Below are 21,208 nucleotides of genomic sequence, written 5' to 3' on the forward strand. Positions count from 1 at the left end.
TCTTGTTCAGATATTGTGTATTACAGATTGTTACAAAGTTTTACACTAAGGCAATATTAATTATACTTACTGTATTGTTACATACGTTTCTATTTTATTTTTTATTATTATTTTACTTTAGGCTTCTTGCAAAAATATTTTTGACAAAAAAAATTAAGACAAGAAACAGAATGAGGTCAAGGTCCCTTGCCATTTAATATAGACTGTTCCTACTAATGTTTATACACTACCGTTCTAGCGCCCGTTAATGTCTAGTTGTATATATATTAGTTGTTAAAGTTTTGTTTATTTTATGCCACAGTTAACTGTGACCTTTAGCTGCATTGCTTTTTTTTTGGTTTTGACAACATTATGATCTCTCCAACTCGTGCAGTGTATAATACTGGCAGATATTTTAGCATTAATTCTCTCCATCCATTTTCTGAAAATCCTTAATCCCAGTTTAGTCTGTGGAAAGCATAAAGCAGGAACAAACTCTAAATGAGTTACCAGTATGTCATAAACACACACACTTATTCACACTGGACCAAGTCAGAGTCACCAGTTAAGCAGACTTTGGAATATGATGAACAAACATCTGTCCCTCTCCATTACATCAACAAATAGCACAAATGGTACAACAAAAAGAATATTCTAACAGTAGAATGGAAATGAGAAGAGCACAGAATGCAAAATGGCTAATATATCAATGACAAGATATTTTGGTTTCCAAATGAGAATACAACTGCAAATTGACTGAAAATCTTTTGATTAGGAACTTTGTTGTTTAATTACTTCACTATAATGCAATTTACAAAATCTAGTCAAATATTTGTAAAAACTTGGGAATATGACATTTTGCAGTCAACATCACAGTTTCTATTCCACTGAACAGTAAAATGCACTTACGAACTGACTTGCTTTGGGTCAGCAGTGCGAGTTAAAGAACAGTAATTTAAACTTTTTAAATTTCTAGTTTCTAGATTTCACTTCTGCGGTGGGTTGGCGCCCTGCCTGAGGTTTGTTTCCTGCCTTGCGCCCTGTGTTGGCTGGGATTGGCTCCAGCAGACCCCCGTGACCCTGTAGTTAGGATATAGCAGATTGGATAATGGATGGATGGATAGATTTCACTTTTAATTTTGGAGGAGTACAGAACCTAAACTTTTTTTTATAACAACTAATCTATTACTAAGCAGTCACTCATCAATTTCTTGAGTTCACGTATATCAATCCTGGGTAGGAAGGAGACAGAATTAAGAAACCAGTCAGTCTCCTCAAGGAATACACACACACACACACACACAAATGACCAATTCAGTGTTTGGGATATGGAAGGAAACCTGACTACAAACAGACTGTAGCTCCCCATGGCGAAAGTGCATTCAGAAAATTGATGGATAGGGTGCATGTTAGTCATCTTGTCTGCTTAAGATGTGGTAGAATGGGACATTACAAATTATATGCAATAAATTAAGCCTGGATGTAGTATATAGTGAACAGTTTTCTTTGCAGTGGATCAAACAGGTGTTAAGTCTACGTCGTTATTAGAAAATAAGTTCACATTTAGAAATGTAGACATCTTTAGAAGACTCACAATAAAGATATCTGAAGACAATGTCCAGAATTTGTCTCTGGTTGTTCATACTGTTGTTCCAAGGAAAAATTCACTTTGCAAGTGGATTGTCAACCCAAATAAGAAGTGCACTAATTAACTGCTATAAGTAAATTAGAATAGAATTTCAGTTCAGGGTCAACCCACAAACCAGCTGTCAAGACAAAAGCTAGTTTCATTAAAAATGGGTTCACTTTTTGTTTTTGACATAAAACTAGATAAAGGAAGGCACAGTAAAAAAACAACTGCATCAACATGGTCTTACCCAGTGATTAGTACAAGGTCCTTCTGTCTCGGCCAGGATCTGGCCAGCCTCTGAAATCAGCACTGCTTTTGAATGGGTTCCCCCACTGCAAAATAAACAATGGATTCATAATTAACAAATGGGTTGCAGGTGGTTAACACAAGGTTTGATCTTATTATACCTTACTCAGTTGGGAATATCTACTGTATATGTGGGAGCAGCAAGGGCATAGGTTCATAAATGTAACCTCCTTTAATGTGCGAGTGCTACTAAGAAAAGATGACTCATGTAATAATTCATGGCTGGATCGAAGGTAAAAATGAGGACTTTGGATAATGTGAAGCAGAAAAGGAATTTTTCTAGGGGAAAAAAAAAAACAAAAAAACTATTGAACTGGTTTAGTCCAATCCAGGATCACAGCAATATTCTTGAAACCTTGTATTAATTAAATAAACTTGCAATTCTTTGTCTCAACTAACATTCAGAATGAAGACCTACTAACTCTTCATGCCAACTACTTATGGGCACTAAGATGTTTCCTTTCCTGCCTCTGTTTTTACCATGCCACTTGCTGTAGTGCCACAGTAATTGGATTGGTTTTATTTGAAGGCCTCTCTGCACCATAATCATAAAATTAGTTTTTTACCAAACTTTGTGATGGCACTTACTATGGCAGACATGTCTTTCTTCTATTTCTTCTTTGCTTATGCATGTGAATTTTTTTGTGCATATGCAAATTCCTAGTTTTGACTGTACACCATTTTTCAGTGTGAAATCTACGCAAGGCATTATACATGAGGCCCCTTTTGTTTGGGAATAGCAAGTTCTGTCATATTTGCAGATAGGCACATCTTACAAAAATGTAAATCATGTTAACTGTCAAATTTCAACAACTGACATCTATTAGCAAACTCAGTAGATTGTATTTGCACTGTTGTACATACAAGGAGTTTCCTCAAGGCAGCTCCCTATACTTGTAATAATGCTGTAAACAACCTCCCTTTAAAAAAATATTCTTTTTTAAACAAACAGTGGAAGGTCATATAAATGAAAACAAACTACAAAAGAGGAGAAAACAAGCAAAAAAAAATCTCTCAAGAATTCATGCTGTCCCTATGAGGATTCCAGCGTAGTGCCGAGTTCTGGTCTTATCACAAAGTGTAGGTCACGTCTCAAAGGCCATAAAGCTGTGCTTCTCACCTACAGTTTCTTTCTGACAGCGTCTGGCAATTTTCTTATTTATTTATTTTTTGAATTATAGTATAATAGAGTACCTCATAAAAAGGTCAAGGGTCTCAAATATAAAGCTTATATATGCACAAGAAAAGGCTTGAAGTGTGTGTATGCAACTTAATACAAACATCAGGATTTATAAAACAAATGGGGGAACATGTGCATATTTATGGCAACTCTTACCCACGTATGCACAACATTTTGGAGAAACCGAAATGATGACAACCTTGATCAAGTAAGGAAATGCAGCCAAACCACCTAAATGATGTACCTGTTGGCACATCTTAGGAACTGGCTGACAGGTTAGGAATCTCTGCCAAGCTTCACTCCATCATGCCTGCTGTGGCAGGCTACATCCAGCTTTCATATGTAGTGGGTGTACAAAAAAAAAAAAAAAATGTTTATGCCAACATAAAAAGTCAATTTACATCAGTGTCCAGATCTCGAAAAGTAAACCAGAGCACTCGTATTGCAAAAAGGGCATCTAGCGAAAATGAAGACACAAGTCATCCAAGATGCGACAGGCAAACATTGCATCCCAGTGGCCCAAGTCAACCTGTGAGTCACTTATTTTATATACAGGCTGTAGCAGATGGCCGGGACCCATGCCCGGTTGGGACGCCCTTTTGACACTAGATCCGGGGGAGCAGTCATGGGATGCACACTGGGTCCCCCGGAACACTTGTTGGCAGCCCCCTGGGTTGCATCAGGGCCAATATTTTGGAACACCGGTGTTCATTCCTGTTGGGCTCAGTGGCCACCGCCAGGAGGAGCTGCACGGCCTAATGAGCCCATCTAGGCGGGAACGCACCCACACCCAGAGATACAGCCAGAAGTAGGTCAACGGGCACATGCAGCACTTCCGGGTGGGCTATAAAAGGAGCCGACAGTCAACATTCCAGGAGCCTGAGTCGGGAGGAGTGGTGGTGCAAAGAGGAGTGTAGTGTTTCAGCTTTTGTGTACTTGGGACTGTGTTGTGCCTGTGGGGGTCACAGGGAAGAAAAATAAAAGTTTCTTGGTTTTATTAGTGCCTCCGGTGTCAGTCTGTAGTGGGTCAGGCGCTTTGTTACAAGGTCCATAAATATTTGGAAAGTGGCACCATTTTTGTATTTTTGGCTCTATACACCACCATAATGGAACTGAAATAAAGCAATCATTATGTGATTGAAGTGTAGACTTTCAGGTTTAATTTAAGTGGTTTACTAAAAATATTGTATGAGCGGTTTAGGAATGACAGCAGTTTTTTTTGCATAGCCCACCCACACCCCAACTTAATTTTCAGGGACTCAAAACTATTTGGACATTTGATTGAAGTTCCATAATCAGGTGGGAGCAGGTTCCCCATTATTTCATCAACTATTAAACAGATAAATGGTCTGGAATTGATTCCAAGTGGGGTTTGTATTTGGAACCCGTCACTGTGAACTCTCAATATGAGATCCAAAGCGCTGTCCATGAAAGTAAAAACAGTCCATCACTAGACTGAGAATACAAAACAAACCCTTTAGAGAGAGCAGAAACACAAGGAGTGGTGAAATCAACCATTTAGCATATCCCCTAAAAGAATGAATACACTGGTGAACTCAGCTACTCCAGAAGGCCTGGAAAAGCACAGAAGACAACTGTTCTGGATGATACCAGACCTCCTCCCATGGTGAAGAAAAACCCCTAAACAACATTTAGCCAAACCAAGAACACTCTCCGTGAGGCAGGCCTAGCCATTGCCAAAGTCTACAATCAAGAGAAAACTTCAAGAAAGTAAATACAGAGGGTTTAACAACAAGGTGCAAACCACTGGTAAGCCCCAAGCATAGGAAGGGCAGATTACACTTTGCCAGAAAACATTTTTAATAGCCTGTTCTGTTAGCAAATAATTGTCTTTGTCCAAAGGAATCTAAGATCCATGTACACCAGAATGTTGGAAAGAGAAGGTTATGAAGAAAAAAAGAAACGGCTCATGATCTGATGAATACCACATCATCTGTGAAACATGGTGAAGGTAGTGTTATGGCAAGGGCATGCGTGACTGCAAATGAAAGTCAGTAACCCGGGTTTATTGATGATATGACTGCTGGCAGAAGTAGCAGGATTATTTCTGAAGTGTACAGGGCTATACTATCTGCTCAGATTGAGCGAACTCTGCAAAACTGATAAGACAACGCTTCACAGTACAAATGGACAATGAGCCAACATACTGCGAAAGCAAACCAAGTGCTTTTCAAGGCAAAGTAGTGGAAAATCCTTCAAAGGCCAAGTCTATCATCTGACCTCAACCTAATTGGACATGCATTTCACTTGTTGAAGAGAAAACTGACGGCAGAAACTCCAACGAACAAGCAGCAACTGAAATCAGCTGCTGTAAAGGGCTGGCTACGTATCAATTGGATGGAAACCCAACACTTGGAGATGGCCATGGGTTCCAGATTTCAGACAGTCATCGACTGTAAAGGATTTTCAACTAAATATTGAAAATGATCATTTATCATTTACATGTTAGTTTGTCCAAATACTTTTGAGCCACTAAAAACGGGGGACCATGTATAAAAATGTCTGTCTTTTCTAAACAGCTCATACAATATTTTTGTTAAATTCCTTGAATTAAAGCTGAAAGTCGAAACTTCAATCACATCTTGATCGATTTGTTTCAAACCCGTTGTGGTGGTGTAAAGAGACAAAATTATGAATATTGTGTCACTCTCCAAATTCTTATGGACCTGACTCTAGTTTGGGAAGGTGTGATGGTGCTGTATGTGGTGGTCCGCTTGTTGGTAAGGTAATTGACTGAAGCCGAGTTTTGATTATGGCCTGTACAATTCGTTGTAAGAGCAATCAAGTCATTACATATGTCATGTGATAGTGGCTACCCACCCAGATGATGGTGCTTTCCACCTTTCCCTGACCTTGAGAATACTATAATGCCATGCATGATCTTGTGCCCTTAATTGCAGAGCACAGCCAGATACTCTTCAGTGCAGTTGCCGGGGTTTCTACGCATGAAGAGGGAGCTGCTGTACCAGCCAATGAAGTTCTGAAACATCGTAATCCTCTTTAATAAAACCCCTGTGTGCGTCCAGGTGTCCGTGTGTGTGTGTCTTCTGGTGAAGTGGGCATGCGCAGGGCTCGGTGCAATGCGCATGGCACTGTGGACGCACACATTGGAAGCTGGGCACACAGTGAATTGCGTAGCTGCGGCCGCGCATGATAAGCAAATAAAAGACAGCATTGCTGGGGAGAGTGCTGATTGGGTGGTCGCAGTCGTGCACATAAAATCCATTGCTGGGAAGACGCCACACATACTGTCCTGTGCATGTTTACTAACTAACTAACTATCTACTAACAACATGCCACCCAAAAAAAAAGGACACGTCAAGTAGGACAAGACACAGACACTCAAATCGTACATAAGCAACATCTCCTGGAAGAACAGTCGGCTCAGCAAGTAAACATCAACAAAAGAAAGGCTGAAAGACAAAGAAAACTACGAGCAAATAGATCGATTGAAGAAAAAGAAAATGAGCGTCAGAATATTCCCCGTATTGATTTGGCTCCATCCTCTACTAATTTACCCTTTACCATAAGAAGGCAACAATTTCCAGTTACATTAGCCTTTGCCATAACAATTAATAAAGCTCAAGGACAAACCTTAGAAAAAGTTGGCATTTACTTGAGTTAGAAGTTTTACAGATGTTGTTGTCAACGTTGTAGATGGTCCTGAACAAGAGTGTTTACAAAAAATGTTGTCTATAATTAAATTTTATTGAAAAATTTCATGAGGTAAAAAAATAAAAACTTTTTCCTAAATATCTTCTTCAGATATTGTGTATTACAGATTGTTATAAAGTTTTACACTAAGGCAATATTAATTATACTTACTGTATTGTCATATACGTTTCTATTTTATTTTTAATATTTTACTTTAGGCTTCTTGCAAAAATATTTTTAACAAAAAAAATTAAGACAACAAACAGAATGAGGTCAAGGTCCCTTGCCATTTAATATAGACTGTTCCTACTAATGTTTATGCAATACTGTTCTAGCGCCCGCTATCGTAACGGGCTTAATTGTCTAGTTGTATATATCAGGTTGGTTAGCACACTCCATATATAAATGTTTCAGGTCAGCGTTCAAGATGTACTCATGTATGCATATTTACAAGGGGACTATGATTCATAAATACTGAATTATGTTGAAACATGCATGTGCCACATTTTATAAATCTGACTTTTTTTGGCATAAGCATTTTCCTATTTTTTTAGCATGCACATATTTTCATGTTCAAATCCTCACAAAGTGTTATAAATGAGGTGTCAGGTCTCTCAGGCAGCCTAGTAGTTGCTTGCCTTAAAGGGCAGCCATTTCCCCTCTTTCCCAGTCAGTGAATGTGTGCTGCTACCTAACAGACTCAAGGAGATTCACTGAAGGCTTTCCAGCTCTCATTATCCTTAAAGGGGCAATATTGGATAAGGTTCCCAAGCTGGGTGCTGTCACCTACCTGCCTGGAGGTCTTCTGGCCTACTATCAGCCCTCTATGCACCTTTTCCTCCACTTCTATAGTTCAGTAAAAGCTTTTTACTTCTTGGGTACCAATCTCATGGATAGGGCCACTAGCACCCTTATGACTTCTGTACTCCCACTCTTTAAACACTCAGACAGGTTTTCATTGGGGCAAATTCCTGCCACTTGTCATGTCATAATAGATATTTACAAACACATGAACTTATATAGTACATAATACAACACCCTGAGTGAAATCACGGGATCAACAAGAATTGATGGGACTCACCAGGGCACGATTCACATGAAGTGGATCAAAACAGGCTGATCTGAATAGTATGATCTGCACCCACAATCTTAACAAGCAGCTTGACAATCCAGATACAGTTTACGGCTACAATTATTTACTCCGCTGCTACTTTTATTCAAAGTAAATATAAGGTGCCCCCTTCTTTCTACACCAGCAGATTATGTGACTTACTCTGTGCCAGACGTGGGCTCAGCTGTCAAATGGTTTTATTTTTGTTGTTTGAGCCAGGTAAAACTGTAGCAGAAAACTCATCTTAATAATCATTTCAACAATTATGTTTGAACAATCAACTGGAGTTTGTGACGATGTGGGTTCGCTCCATGCTCCCATCTTGCTTCTGGGAGCCACCTATGTCACCGATGAGTTAGGCAGTGAGGCACAACAATGAAGAAAGGGGATGGTGCAAAAAGTGCAAAGTGCTTTTTTTAAAACAAACAAAATAAGTGTTCAAAATAAAGTGCAGTGCTTCACAATCCTTAAATAAATAATCCATAAAAATGAGTGAAGTAGTGCGAGGTTAAAATCCCATAAATAGAAAAATCCTTTTTAAAATGAGGTTAAAACAATGGCTGGAAGCTGACCTTTTAAAAATAAAGCTGGGTGCATTCTTCTTCTGCTGGTGACTGGAGACTCCCCTGCTTCTCCTATCCAGGCAATGCACCAGGGGAGTCACCCTAGCTGCAGCTGACCTACTCTGTCTGCTGGTCTGGAGGCTTCACGATCCCTGGCTTCGGTTCTGCTCTCCCCAGACCGAGACTTGGGTTCCCCAGCGACCAGGATGCTCACGCTAGGACATCCACCTCTCAAACCTCCCGACTCCCGCTGTCCTCCGCAGGAAACCATCCTTCTTCCGGTCACTCCTGCTTCTCAACTACACGCTCAGCAGGAGCGACCACTACCGACTGCCCTAGGTGTTGGCCAAACACCCCGCTAAGACTCACTGTTCAGCTGCCTTCTTCACTCACTCACACACTGGCTTTCTCCTGCCTGCTTCCCAGCGCCTTCTCTCTTCTCTACCTCCGTTCACTTTTTTCTCCCCCATCTAGCCGCCTTGTGCTTCTATTTATTATGGGGACGTAGATCAGATGTGGCAACTAGCAGCTCCCGGCGCCAATCACGAATGCGGACGACTCCTCATCTGTGTATTTAAGCGAGGACCGTTCGCATCACGAATCACGCGGGAACCACTCTGGCCACACATTCCACGCCCCCTCCCTAAGCTGCGACTGCGGCGATTATTTATTTAAAAAGTGGCCTATTCGACGTGAGCTGTGGACTTGCTACACCACATTCCACCCCCCATAAGCCCCAGTTTAAGGGAAGACACCATGTCACTGCCAGCCCTGTGCAACTGGCGGTCCAGGTCCACAGCTCGGCCACACTACCACTGCACTAAAATAAAAGCACTAAACAATCCCACCATAAATTCAACCCAAGCCCTCCATGTAAAAACAGGACATTAAAAGAATAAGAACTTTTAAAAGACAATAAAATCAATAAATACATGCCTATTAAAAAGCTCTGTCCTTTAAAATATCCTCTTCCGGCTTGGGTCCGTGGGTTCTTTAAAAATCTGGCACCAATCCCACTTGCTGCTCAGCCACCAGTTCTTCTGTCCCCACTGCCAGCTCATCCCACCGCTGCCACCAAATGCCGCTTTCCTCACTCATAACCTCCGTCCATTTTTGTTCTTTATGCATTTCCATTACACACAAGCCTGATTAGGACATCAAATCCCCATTCTAAACAGAAGGTGTATCACAAAGACCAGGATGAAACTACAATAGTCCAAGAGTGCCAAAGAAGCATCTATAAATTAATCCATTCAGTATTTTTTTATATATATTTATGAATGCTACTGGTACCCAAGACTGTATTTGGAAGTGTGCTCCAAAAGAGCAAAGCAAACAGATTTAAGGCGAGATTAGAACAATAATATGCAAGTTACTGCAGCACGTCACGTTGGAGGCTGAAAGTAGTGGGTCAACCATGCTGCATGTATTGAGGATTTTCTTTTGAAAACCTATCATTTGACTTTATTAAAAAAAAAAAAAAAAAATCCAAATTTACTGTGTTGACTCTGGAATTAAGGTGTTTTAATTCTTGTCTGAAAGTCTAGCTTGTAAGCAGGATGAACCCCACAGCCCCTACCCAGAAGCCACTCAGTGACGATAAAGTGCTGGAATTTATACAGAATGGGCTCTATCAATGGTTGCTTTTTAATATAATGTATAAAAGTGGACCTCTTAAATCACATCTGTTTGTTAAGTAGTTGGGACAAAGTATGCTCCCCTACTTTACATGGAAGTAAGTTGGCTATCTAGAGGCAAAGTATTGACACAAGTGTTTAAACTGAAGGATGAGATGTGTAAATGTGTAATTCTTTTTTACTCTTGAGAAGCCAGAAGAATTCTGAAGATGCTATTTAAATTGCAAAATTATTGTACTTAGTTGGTAACTTTGAACACTTCGACAAGATTAATTCCAGCATGCATGGAAAAGCTGAAAATATCTTCCAGTGATAAAATCAAAGCTCTGAGAAGCAAGTTATGCTTGAGGGTCGCATTGTGAAGCAAGTCCATGTTAATATGCTATCACACGATGCTGCAACTGAGAATACAGAGATAATGCGATTTCTGAACATCTTGAACAAAGAATTTGCATATAAGAATGTGAGTTAAGAATTCATTTGCATTTATTGCATCAGCATCAAGCTATTATAAGCTCAGTCTCTCAGAGAAACAGAAATTATTTGACAGACATAATGACAGTTTGAAATTCAAACATAAAGAAGTGTTTCTCTATGAATTATGAACAGATATGGTAACATGGTAATTCTGCTTCAATTTTTAAATCAAATTAGTTTGGAGATTTTCTGTACTTACAAGTATGAAAATTAACGAGAGAAAGACTACAGACATTTGTCAAAGTAATGAGAGTATGCCTCTCCAGTATTCTACCCAATATTAAAAAGATCAAAGAATCATTTCCCCTCGGAGTTTAAGAAAGTATATCAATTAAAAATATGCCAGGCTCAACTATCCCATTGAAAAGTTACAATGATAAACAGGCTGTTTGGCTTATGATGAGTTTTGATGCATATGTTTTACGGGGCGGCACGGTGGCGCAGTGGGTAGCGCAGTTAGGAAACCCAGGTTCGCTTCCTGGGTCTTCCCTGCGTGGAGTTTGCATGTTTTCCCCGTGTCTGTGTGGGTTTCATCCGGTTACTCCGGTTTCCTCCCACAGTCCAAAGACATGTAGGTTAGGTGCATTGGCGATCCTAAATTGTCCCTAGTGTGTGCTTGGTGTGTGTGTGTGTGTGTGTGTGTGTGTCCTGCAGTGGGCTGGCGCCCTGCCCAGGGTTTGTTTCCTGCTTTGCATCCTGTGTTGGCTGGAATTGGCTCCAGCAGACCTCCTTGACCCTGTTGTTAGGATATAGCGGGTTGGATAATGGATGAATGGATGTTGTTTTACAAAAGAAATAATATAATTTGCAACTCTGGTAACACTGGGTAATGGTGATATTGATTGGTGGATGTAACTGAAAATAAACAAGGGGTGGCACAAAATAAATGACTTACCTGTGCCATCATAAAAAAAAAACATGTTGAAAACACTGAAGTGGACTTTCATCTACTATGTAATATCTCAGATAGCCACAAGATGGCAATGCTGCAAAAGCTTCCAAGTCCTCTTTCTGGTAGAACTGAGCAGTAGCAGAGTTGTTAGCCAGAGATTGATACAGGAGAAAGGAGTGTGAAATTAGGGCTTGCATTTGTAGTCTATTTAGTTAGCCAATAAAAGGTGTCATTTCACCCTACTTTCTCTGGTAGAACAGAGGCAATTGAAAGCAATCTGCCAGCTTTCACACATTAGAAAAAAAAAAAAAATGTACGGTAGATTTGCAGTTCATATCACAACAGCAATTGTTTGCATGTTTCATACTTGTTAGGTCATGTCAGATTATTCTAGAGCAGTGCTTTATAAAATGGTCTGAACCAAAAACCACTTTCGTAAAATTGAGTTATTTCTGTCAATCAATAGTAATGTATGCCTTACAATAACATTTACATTACTACATAAATTTATGTAAAAAAATTCTACCATTCAAATCTACCATTGGTAACTTTGCTTCCCCAAGAGTCCCCGGATGTCTGCTAGTGATCCCTCATAACCCCTCAGTCTTGAAGATGGTGTAAAGGCAGGCAGGCAGGCAAGCAGACCGTACTGATGAATGGTGGGCTCTTCATGTATAAGTCAAGTTAGGCTTTAAAAAAAACAGCCCATGCTAGGACAGAAAATGTGCATATAAAGATTAGACAAGGGACAGCAAGATCAACAAGCGAGTAGGATATAATTAAAAGCTGTTATTGTCAATGGCAATTAAGTTAGTGACATTTACTTTAGAGTGTTCCTCATGGCCCTTATAGCAGGAAGGATCATTTACGAGCAACAATGTCAAGTAACAGCCTGATTGTTTTAAATATATAAATAATACAATAAATGAATAAAACAAGAACTAACACAGCTGACCGATTTAAATAGTAATTTGCTCATATATGGTGACTGTAATTTTCCAGACCATTTGACACATGGTTACGGTCTATGCAAACCAATTTAAATACCACTGGCTTAAAATGCCGCCTCTCTTTTATGTTGTTTTGCAAACCGTTTGTAAAATTATTTGCGTAAATTATACAGATGTACTGAAAGAAAACTTATTGAAGTCTGCAAGTGGGTGGACCTGATTTGGTTGGGCTTCTGCTGTTCCTGGAATTTCAACAAAGTTACTGCTCAAGAACACTTACTCAACAAATCAGCCTTAAGGTTTGCCTGTAACATCATAAATCAGAGATTCCTCCTGAGGAAAAAAAGAACAATTTCTTTGAGACTCACTAAAAGCTGCAAACAGTTGAATGGGATTATCTCTTTACTACAATGGAGATTTAGTTTTGTCACCAAAATATCTTCATGGATTAAATTACTCTATACCTGTCCATGAGCCTTTGTCTGCATTAATAATGTGAATTGAATGCTTCAGATAGAACAAGGTTCTCAACAAACGTGTCCATTTTCATCAGTGCTTTTTGATTCAGCCTTTGAGCCACCGGCTATTCCTCTCTGGAAGAAACCAGAGATAAAGGGGATTATCAGAGAAGGACTTGAACAGAGAAAAAAAAAAAAAAATCACTATATGAAGACGAAATGGTACTTTATACAGTGTGGCGGATGCCCCTTTGTTATATGCTCAGGGGGAGCAGCCATGGACTGTGCACTGTCTCCCCCTGGACGCTAGATGGCGTCCCACAGGTGAAGAAAAATAAAAGTTTATTTATTTTACACGTGCCTGTGTGTCGGGTCAGGCGCCCATATAGCGCCTTTTGTTACAACATCAAACCGACAATCATCTTTACCATCAGTCTTGAATATATTAGAAGGATTCTATAAAATCTCTGGATTTAAAATTAATGTCTAAAAAATTTTAAACAAACCTTCCTTGTATGCTTTGATTTGTGCGCCACTCAATACTATCGTCAGTACACCAGTAACCCAGTCATCGACCAACTACTTCAAATATGGAACCAATGTAGGACACATTTCAAGGTAGAAGAGCTCTTATTTGTTGCTCATACACAATAATCATCTGTTTCAGCATTTTCAGTCGTACTCAGTATTTATCTAATGGAAGCCACTAAAGATTAAGATATTAGAGATTAAGATATTAGAGATTTTTATATAGACAATTTATTTACCTCTTATGAACAATTATGCTCCAAATTTAACCTCCCACCTACATACTTTTTTTTCCTATATGCAAATCATAAACTTTGTTAAAATAAGCTTTCCTAATTTTCCACTTCCTGTGAACACATCAATTCCAGCCAATATCACAACACTACATGAAAAACATTTCAAAGAATCTACCTTACAAAGAAAAGAAGAACCTACAAGATGGTGAGAAAGGGACTGCTCAATCACCGTCTCAGAAAAGGAGTGGATTTCAACCATACATAGAATACACTCCAGTTCTACCTGTGCCAAGCATCCCATACTTCAACTAAAGGTCTTTCATCTGTCTCATTTATCTCCGGTCAAATGGTCCAAAATGTATCCAGGGCAAGGCCCAATCTGCGAGCACTACCATCTAGCTCCAGCATCACTAGGCCCCATCTTAATACACTAAATTAACATCATTTTGGACCAAAATCTTTAAATACTTCTGAAACGGCCTTTGGTGTCACAATCACTCCTAATCCTTTAATGGCAATATTTAATGTTCTAATGGCATTAAAGTGTATAGGGAGAAACCAACTGTAATAGTCTACACCAGTTTTTCCCAACCTCGGTCCTGGGGGGCACACTGTGACTGCAGGTTTTTGTTCCAACCAGATTCCTAATCAGTGACAACACCTGATAGCACTGATCTCATTTAATTAGCTGCTATAATTTTTCTTTTATTCTACATTCAGAGAAGCACAGCAGCCTGATTTTTACATTTATAAGACATTTAGAAATATTTCTGCTTTTACTATAGATTTAAATGCTTAACTCTCTTTTGTTGATTTCATTATATTTTGCCCTTTCTCTGTGCAGTTTCTCCCCTTAATTGTATCTTATTAATGACAATTAAAAATGACCAGAGGAGGCACGCTGGCAAATAACACTGAATAATCAAAGGCTGCAACTACTTTAGTGTCAGACCCACTAATTAGTAAATAACGGATTAATTAAGCAATTAGAACACCTAGAAAAGTAGAATGAAAATCAAGATGAAAATACTGTTAAAAGGAAAAAATACATTATTCCCATATAACTGCTTGGTACATTTTTATATATATTATATTTACCAAACTTAGTTTTCTAATTTCTGTTTTGTTCCCAAAACACAGAACTTTAGAAATATCAGTTCACTTAATTAGCCCAGGAGTCCAATTAATATCAGAAGCTGGTTGGAACAAAAACCTGCAGCCACGGTGTGCCCACAGGACCGAGGTTGGGAAACTCTGGTCTACACCACACTATTGGCATGCAGGCTCATCTTGCTAAACTGGAAGAATCCCCACTCACCTTCTATAACTCAATAGTTAAGTGATATTCCACATTATCTCAATCAAATTCTCTCTTGGAGGATATGATAAAAAAGCTTTTTTTAGAAAAATATGGCAGGAATTCATTAATACAATTTTAGAATAAGCATGCTTGGCCTGTGATTGACTCTCTGATGTTGTTAACAATTTTATCATTTCTCAAGAAAAAAGAAAGAAGAGTTTTGTTTCTTTCCCTTTTGTACAAGTCCCTCTTCTTTGTCTCTTTCTTTTGCTGAAGCTTTGTGTTTTATCTATGTTTCTGCTGTTTTTCCTTTGAATTTTAAACTTTACTTTCATTGTAATTAAGTTAAAGTAAATTGTAGTATCTGGTATGGTATAATTACTGTATATGGTTGATCTTCTGAATACCACTGAAATGTTCTAGTTTTGCAAATAAAACTGAGAAGGATGCTACACATTAGTGGTGGTTGAAGTGGTTCCCCACTCACTGAAGCACTTTGAGTAGTGAGAAAAGCACTATATACATGTAAAGAATTATTATTATTACATATCATACTGTTAAACAGCATCCTGTTTTGTCATTACAACTTGCCACAGCCTCTGTGTATCACTTCATAGATTGAAATGAATGACATGATTCAGTGCCAACAAATAACTGACACCGTTACACATGTCACAATAGAAAAGAAAATCGCAATTTATTACATTTGAAAAGTTTACAGTAATTAAAAATTAATCTGAAAAAAGGCTTCCACCAATGCTGTCCAATCTTGTCTCTTTTGAATGAAAGTTTTAATCCTGTCCTTTAACTGGTGAGTATCTTTTGAAAATGACTTCAACCTTGCACTCACTTATACTATTCATCCATCCATTTTCTAACCCGCCTAATCCGAATACAGGGTCACGGGGGTCTGCTAGAGCCAATCCCAGCCAACACAGGGCACAAGGCAGGAACCAATCCTGGGCAGGGTGCCAACCCACCGTTGGACACACACAAACACACCAAGCACACACTAGGGCCAATTTTGCTGCTTTTAACCATTAGCAAATGAGAGTATATCCTGTTCTTTTAGCTTGCTATGCATGTACCATCACTAGTTTTTAAACTACTGGACACTTTTACCCACCACAACTTACAAACAAAGTCAAAATTTACGAAAATTCAAGTGTACTGGTGGGTTAGGCAGCTTGCACAGAGCCACACTACCTGATTGAACCTGGTTCACACTTTGTGCTTCCGCCACAAGATCACGCTGTCTTCAAACAATTGATAGCAAAATGGTGTTCTGACACTGTGCAAGACTTTCAGATAACCTGACTAGACTGGGCTGGTACCTTTTGGAGATTTTTAATGAATTCTGCATTACTTGCTTACAAAGAAATGAGATGAAAACGTACAGAATCTGTATATACACTGCTTGTAATCAATCACATTACATTCTCACATTGCTTTTCCAACTATTCCAAAAATGTAATTTAATTTTTCTCTACAAGCCTTTATTCTGGTTTTAATCGTCTGCTCTCTAGAACTCTGTTTTTACAACAATGCGTGAAAATGCATCTGAGGTTTCGGGTTACATTCACTATTCTCAGTTCTTATGTTTCATTTTCAGATTCAACCAAGATTTGCAAGGGCCAGGATTTTTGACATTACTTTAATGACTGTAATTCCATATTCCCCGAGACCCTGTATAACATGAAAGAGCAAGACAGAGTAAAGGATGAATATTCAAACACACAAGTTCAACAGCTTTTAAAGTTCAGTACTGTACCTGAACACGCTTTACAAAATTAACAAAACCAACTTATTTTTGAGATGACCTACATCCCTACCCAAGGTTGTTCTTGATCAGTTCTGCCCCAAAAATGTTTCCCTTCAACGACCATAAACTAGACTATAACAAGTCCGAGAACAGACACATGCCATTTTTTCGCTTACACAACCGTAAAGTTTATCGAGGGGCTCGCTAATGGACAGATAGCTTGCATATCATCAGTATGAGAGGTGTTACTGTACTTAAAATAAGAACCACATCCACAAGCACAGGATGGGATATAATCAGGACAGAAGCTAAAACGATACAAAGTCCATCCACTGCTCTATACATCTGTCGCAGGATTTGTAAGGAAAGTAATTACCGACCTGCTTTTAGAGATATATTTTTTACTGTAGTTCTTATTAATCGCAAACATACTAATACTGTCAAAGGACACAGAAATAATTTGCATCAAAACGATTTTCCTTCTATAGATCACGCGCGTTCACCTTTGCATACTCACCCCTCGACGCCACCGTACACAACAGCCATCGCACAAAATGAGCCTCTCTTCCTGGTCAGCCTTCAAGATTCCGTGCACAAGAAAAAAAAAAACTGCGCTCCAAGTTTTTACGGCGTCGGCTGCAGGAATAAAAGTGCGCAGCTGTTTCAGTTTATACGTTTTCGATGCGCAGTTGACCAATCCCCGACAAACATCTGCGCGCTCTTGCATTTAATTGGCTAGAGTGGCTTCACCTACCAGGAAGCGCTTGTAAGCGTACAGTGTTTTTTCACTTCCTCTGCTTGCGTGTTACTGTGGTTGCAGCTATTTTTATACTAACATTGCCATTAATAAAACAGGCGCATGCAGCTGGTGAAAATACCCAGTGGGTAAAGTGGAGCCTTTAGGAACATTATTCACAATAATCCGAAGTGGAGAAACGTAATAATAATGAGCTACTGTCCGAGTTTTGCGATATCCGGAAAGCACCAGGCTCTCATGTGAGCTGAGGTGGGCAGGGCACCAGACCGTTTCGCTTCTTGATTTGATCGGAATGCATTCTCGAGCTTTGTTCTCTTGCATTTCCTCTTTCTTGATGCACATGACTCAGCCGTGTCTTATTTTAAGTGATTGTTATGAAGTGGGACAGCATTTATTCACTAATTGCGTGATTAATATAACGATTCGTTTAGTAAACTGCCTGCTGCTATATATACGTATATTAGATTAGTACCCGTCACAGAACGCACAGAATATTTAGAAGACTACCCACAGCTTTTAGCGATCACTTTATTATTAGTATTACAGTTTTCTTGATTTCATGTGCTTATCATCCAGCATTGCGAGTTATCCTTCCGAAACACAAGGCCGTTTTTACATTAAGGACGGTGGAGGTCAGTTCTTCACAGCAGGTGGAGCTGCTGTGCTGAAAACACTGGTCTGCAAAATTTTAACATAAAAAATTAAATTTGTGAATAGTTATTTTTATTTGTTCGTGATTAGGATAAAAATAGATTGTTCCCTTCACGTCTCATTTAAGTATAATATTGAAAAGAAATTTAATTAAAATGTAACAAATTACAGTTAATTCGTGTATACAATAATGTTCTAAATCAATTTAACATAGTCTGTTCTACCTTTACCAACAACAACATTTATTTATATAGCACATTTTCATACAAAAAAATGTAGCTCAAAGTGCTTTACAAAATGAAGAATAGAAAATAGAAGACACAATAAAAAATAAAAATAAGTCAACATTAATTAACATTGAATAAGTAAGGTCCGATGGCCAGGGTGGACAGAAAAAAAAAAAAACTTCAGAGGCTGGAGAAAAAAAATAAAATGTAGGGATTCCAGACCAAGAGACCGCCCAGTCCCCTCTGGGCAATATTATTCTGAACAGAGTCATTCCTCACGATGAAGGTCCCATGGCCTTCAGACAAGCATTCAACAGACGTCTGGTTTCGGATCCTTTTGTAAACCCCCTCATCACTGCTGGTTTTTACCTTAAGTGCCTTCTGCTTTGATAACAGCTTTTTTACCACGTAAGTGGCATTGCAATGGTGCCTAGCTATGCCAGCATCTATGGTGGATGGGCAGAAGAGTGTTTCTTTTCATCCTGCTTAGGCTTTGTACCAGCCCTGCAGTAAAGATATAATGACAATTGTGCTGGTGCTGCCTCTTGCTCCAGAAGCCAGCAACAGGAATTAATTAATGGTTTTACTAGCTTCCAGTTCCCTCCATCTGTCATATTCACAGTCTATGTCTCTATCACAAACCAGCTGTTGTTTAGATATTAGTCTTTCTGTTAGCTTTGCAAGTCTAAAAAACAGCATCTTTTACAAACCAACTTATTCACACAGTTACCCTCTTTACAGCTTCTTCAATGCATACTAAAAGCTTTATGCCTTTTTCACAGTTCTTAGACTCCACTGCCTCTGCAGCGATGAGGGCAATTTCTGTAATGAATCACTCAGAATGAGAAGTTTCTTAATTGGTAGAAGATACACATATCATGTTGTGCGCATGGCCCTCAATCAAACCCTCATAACATTCGCTCTTCAGAGGAACCCCAATGATGAAACCCACATTACTTTGGTCCTCCCATTCCACCCTAACACGCTGTCTCTCTCACAAGACATTAAACACAATTTCCCCATTTTCATGATTGATCCATATTTTTTCCCAACCCTCACCCTTCTGTCAATCACTTAACATATGCAAATTTCTTGTGTTCAGTTCACTTCACACAGGAGAGTCTCATTCCCCAGTAGGCACTTTGAGCTGTAACAGGAGCTGCTGTGCTACTTGCAAAAATATCTCACCAACAATACTGATGTATCAAGTCCCTCTGATTAAGGCAATATTAAACAGTAGGCCTCCGGTCTTTCAAAAAATCTTGTTTAATGCAGTTCTTGTTGGAAGTGTCCAGCCAATTACATAGTTGAAACAGGACCATAAAAATTAAATGTCTTACAAAGCCTACTGTAGAACTATTCACATCCCTTGATCACAGCCACACCAATCTTTCTGTTTGTGTTCTTTCACAGTACTTTAAATACTCTTTTTTTTTTAAGAAAAACAAAAGAAGCAAAGCTCATTCACACCCTGGGATCACACATTTATTTAAGTCTGAATGACCAAATAACATTTTAATCTCTCCATCATCTCTAATGGCAGGTTTTTTTCACCTTTCATCTGGCTTTGTTCTCCACCTCTCTATGTTACCTACTGTTTTCTTTTCAGGTTCACATCTGACCATGGCTATATAGCTGACCTTCTTTTCTTTTCAGTATTGAATTTCTGTTTAACCTTTTTGTACTTTGCAGATGCAAGCTTGCACAGCCCTACAATGACTTCTTAAAATATTTAATTAATCTAAGATTTTAAACATACAATGCATACAAACCGGATTCCAAAAAAGTTGGGACACTAAACAAATTGTGAATAAAAACTGAATGCAATGATGTGGAGATGGCAAATGTCAATATTTTATTTGTAATAGAACGTAGATGACAGATCAAACGTTTAATCCAAGTAAATGTATCATTTTAAAGGAAAAATATGTTGATTCAAAATTTCACGGTGTCAACAAATCCCAAAAAAGTTGGGACAAGTAGCAATAAGAGGCTGGAAAAAGTAAATTTGAGCATAACGAAGAGCTGGAAGACCAATAAACACTAATTAGGTCAATTGGCAACATGATTGGGTATAAAAAGAGCTTCTCAGAGTGGCAGTGTCTCTCAGAAGCCAAGATGGGTAGAGGATCACCAATTCCCACAATGTTGCGCAGAAAGATAGTGGAGCAATATCAGAAAGGTGTTACCCAGCGAAAAATTGCAAAGACTTTGCATCTATCATCATCAACTGTGCATAACATCATCCGAAGATTCAGAGAATCTGGAACAATCTCTGTGCGTAAGGGTCAAGGCCGTAAAACCATACTGGATGCCCGTGATCTCCGGGCCCTTAAACGACACTGCACCACAAACAGGAATGCTACTGTAAAGGAAATCACAGAATGGGCTCAGGAATACTTCCAGAAACCATTGTCAGTGAACACAATCCACCGTGCCATCCGCCATTGCCAGCTGAAACTCTACAGTGCAAAGAAGAAGCCATTTCTAAGCAAGATCCACAAGCTCAGGCATTGTCACTGGGCCAGGGATCATTTAAAATGGAGTGTGGCAAAATGGAAGACTGTTCTGTGGTCAGACGAGTCACGATTCAAGTTCTTTTGGAAATCTGGGACGCCATGTCATCCGGACCAAAGAGGACAAGGACAACCCAAGTTGTTATCAACGCTCAGTTCAGAAGCCTGCATCTCTGATGGTATGGGGTTGCATGAGTGCGTGTGGCATGGGCAGCTTGCATGTCTGGAAAGGCACCATCAATGCAGAAAAATATATTCAGGTTCTAGAACAACATATGCTCCCATCCAGACGTCATCTCTTTCAGGGAAGACCCTGCATTTTTCAACAAGATAATGCCAGACCACATTCTGCATCAATCACAACATCATGGCT

General features: G+C 39.1%; 1 protein-coding gene across 1 annotated transcript in view; it reads right to left on the minus strand.

Moving 5' to 3' along the window:
* The window catches only part of nagk (N-acetylglucosamine kinase), a 44,978-nt gene extending 27,178 nt beyond the window's left edge, over positions 1–17,800 (minus strand). Inside the window, exons 1-2 of the mRNA XM_039751946.1 lie at positions 17,202–17,800; positions 1,857–1,941 (exon numbers count right to left, since the gene is read on the minus strand). Coding sequence (XP_039607880.1) covers positions 1,857–1,941; positions 17,202–17,230 — 114 coding nt within the window. The 5' untranslated portion in view covers positions 17,231–17,800. The remainder of the gene's footprint in view (positions 1–1,856; positions 1,942–17,201) is intronic.
* Between the last annotated feature and the right edge of the window lie 3,408 nt (positions 17,801–21,208).

Source organism: Polypterus senegalus, chromosome 4 (genome assembly GCF_016835505.1).
Source record: "Polypterus senegalus isolate Bchr_013 chromosome 4, ASM1683550v1, whole genome shotgun sequence".
In the NCBI taxonomy this organism is placed as follows: domain Eukaryota; kingdom Metazoa; phylum Chordata; class Cladistia; order Polypteriformes; family Polypteridae; genus Polypterus; species Polypterus senegalus.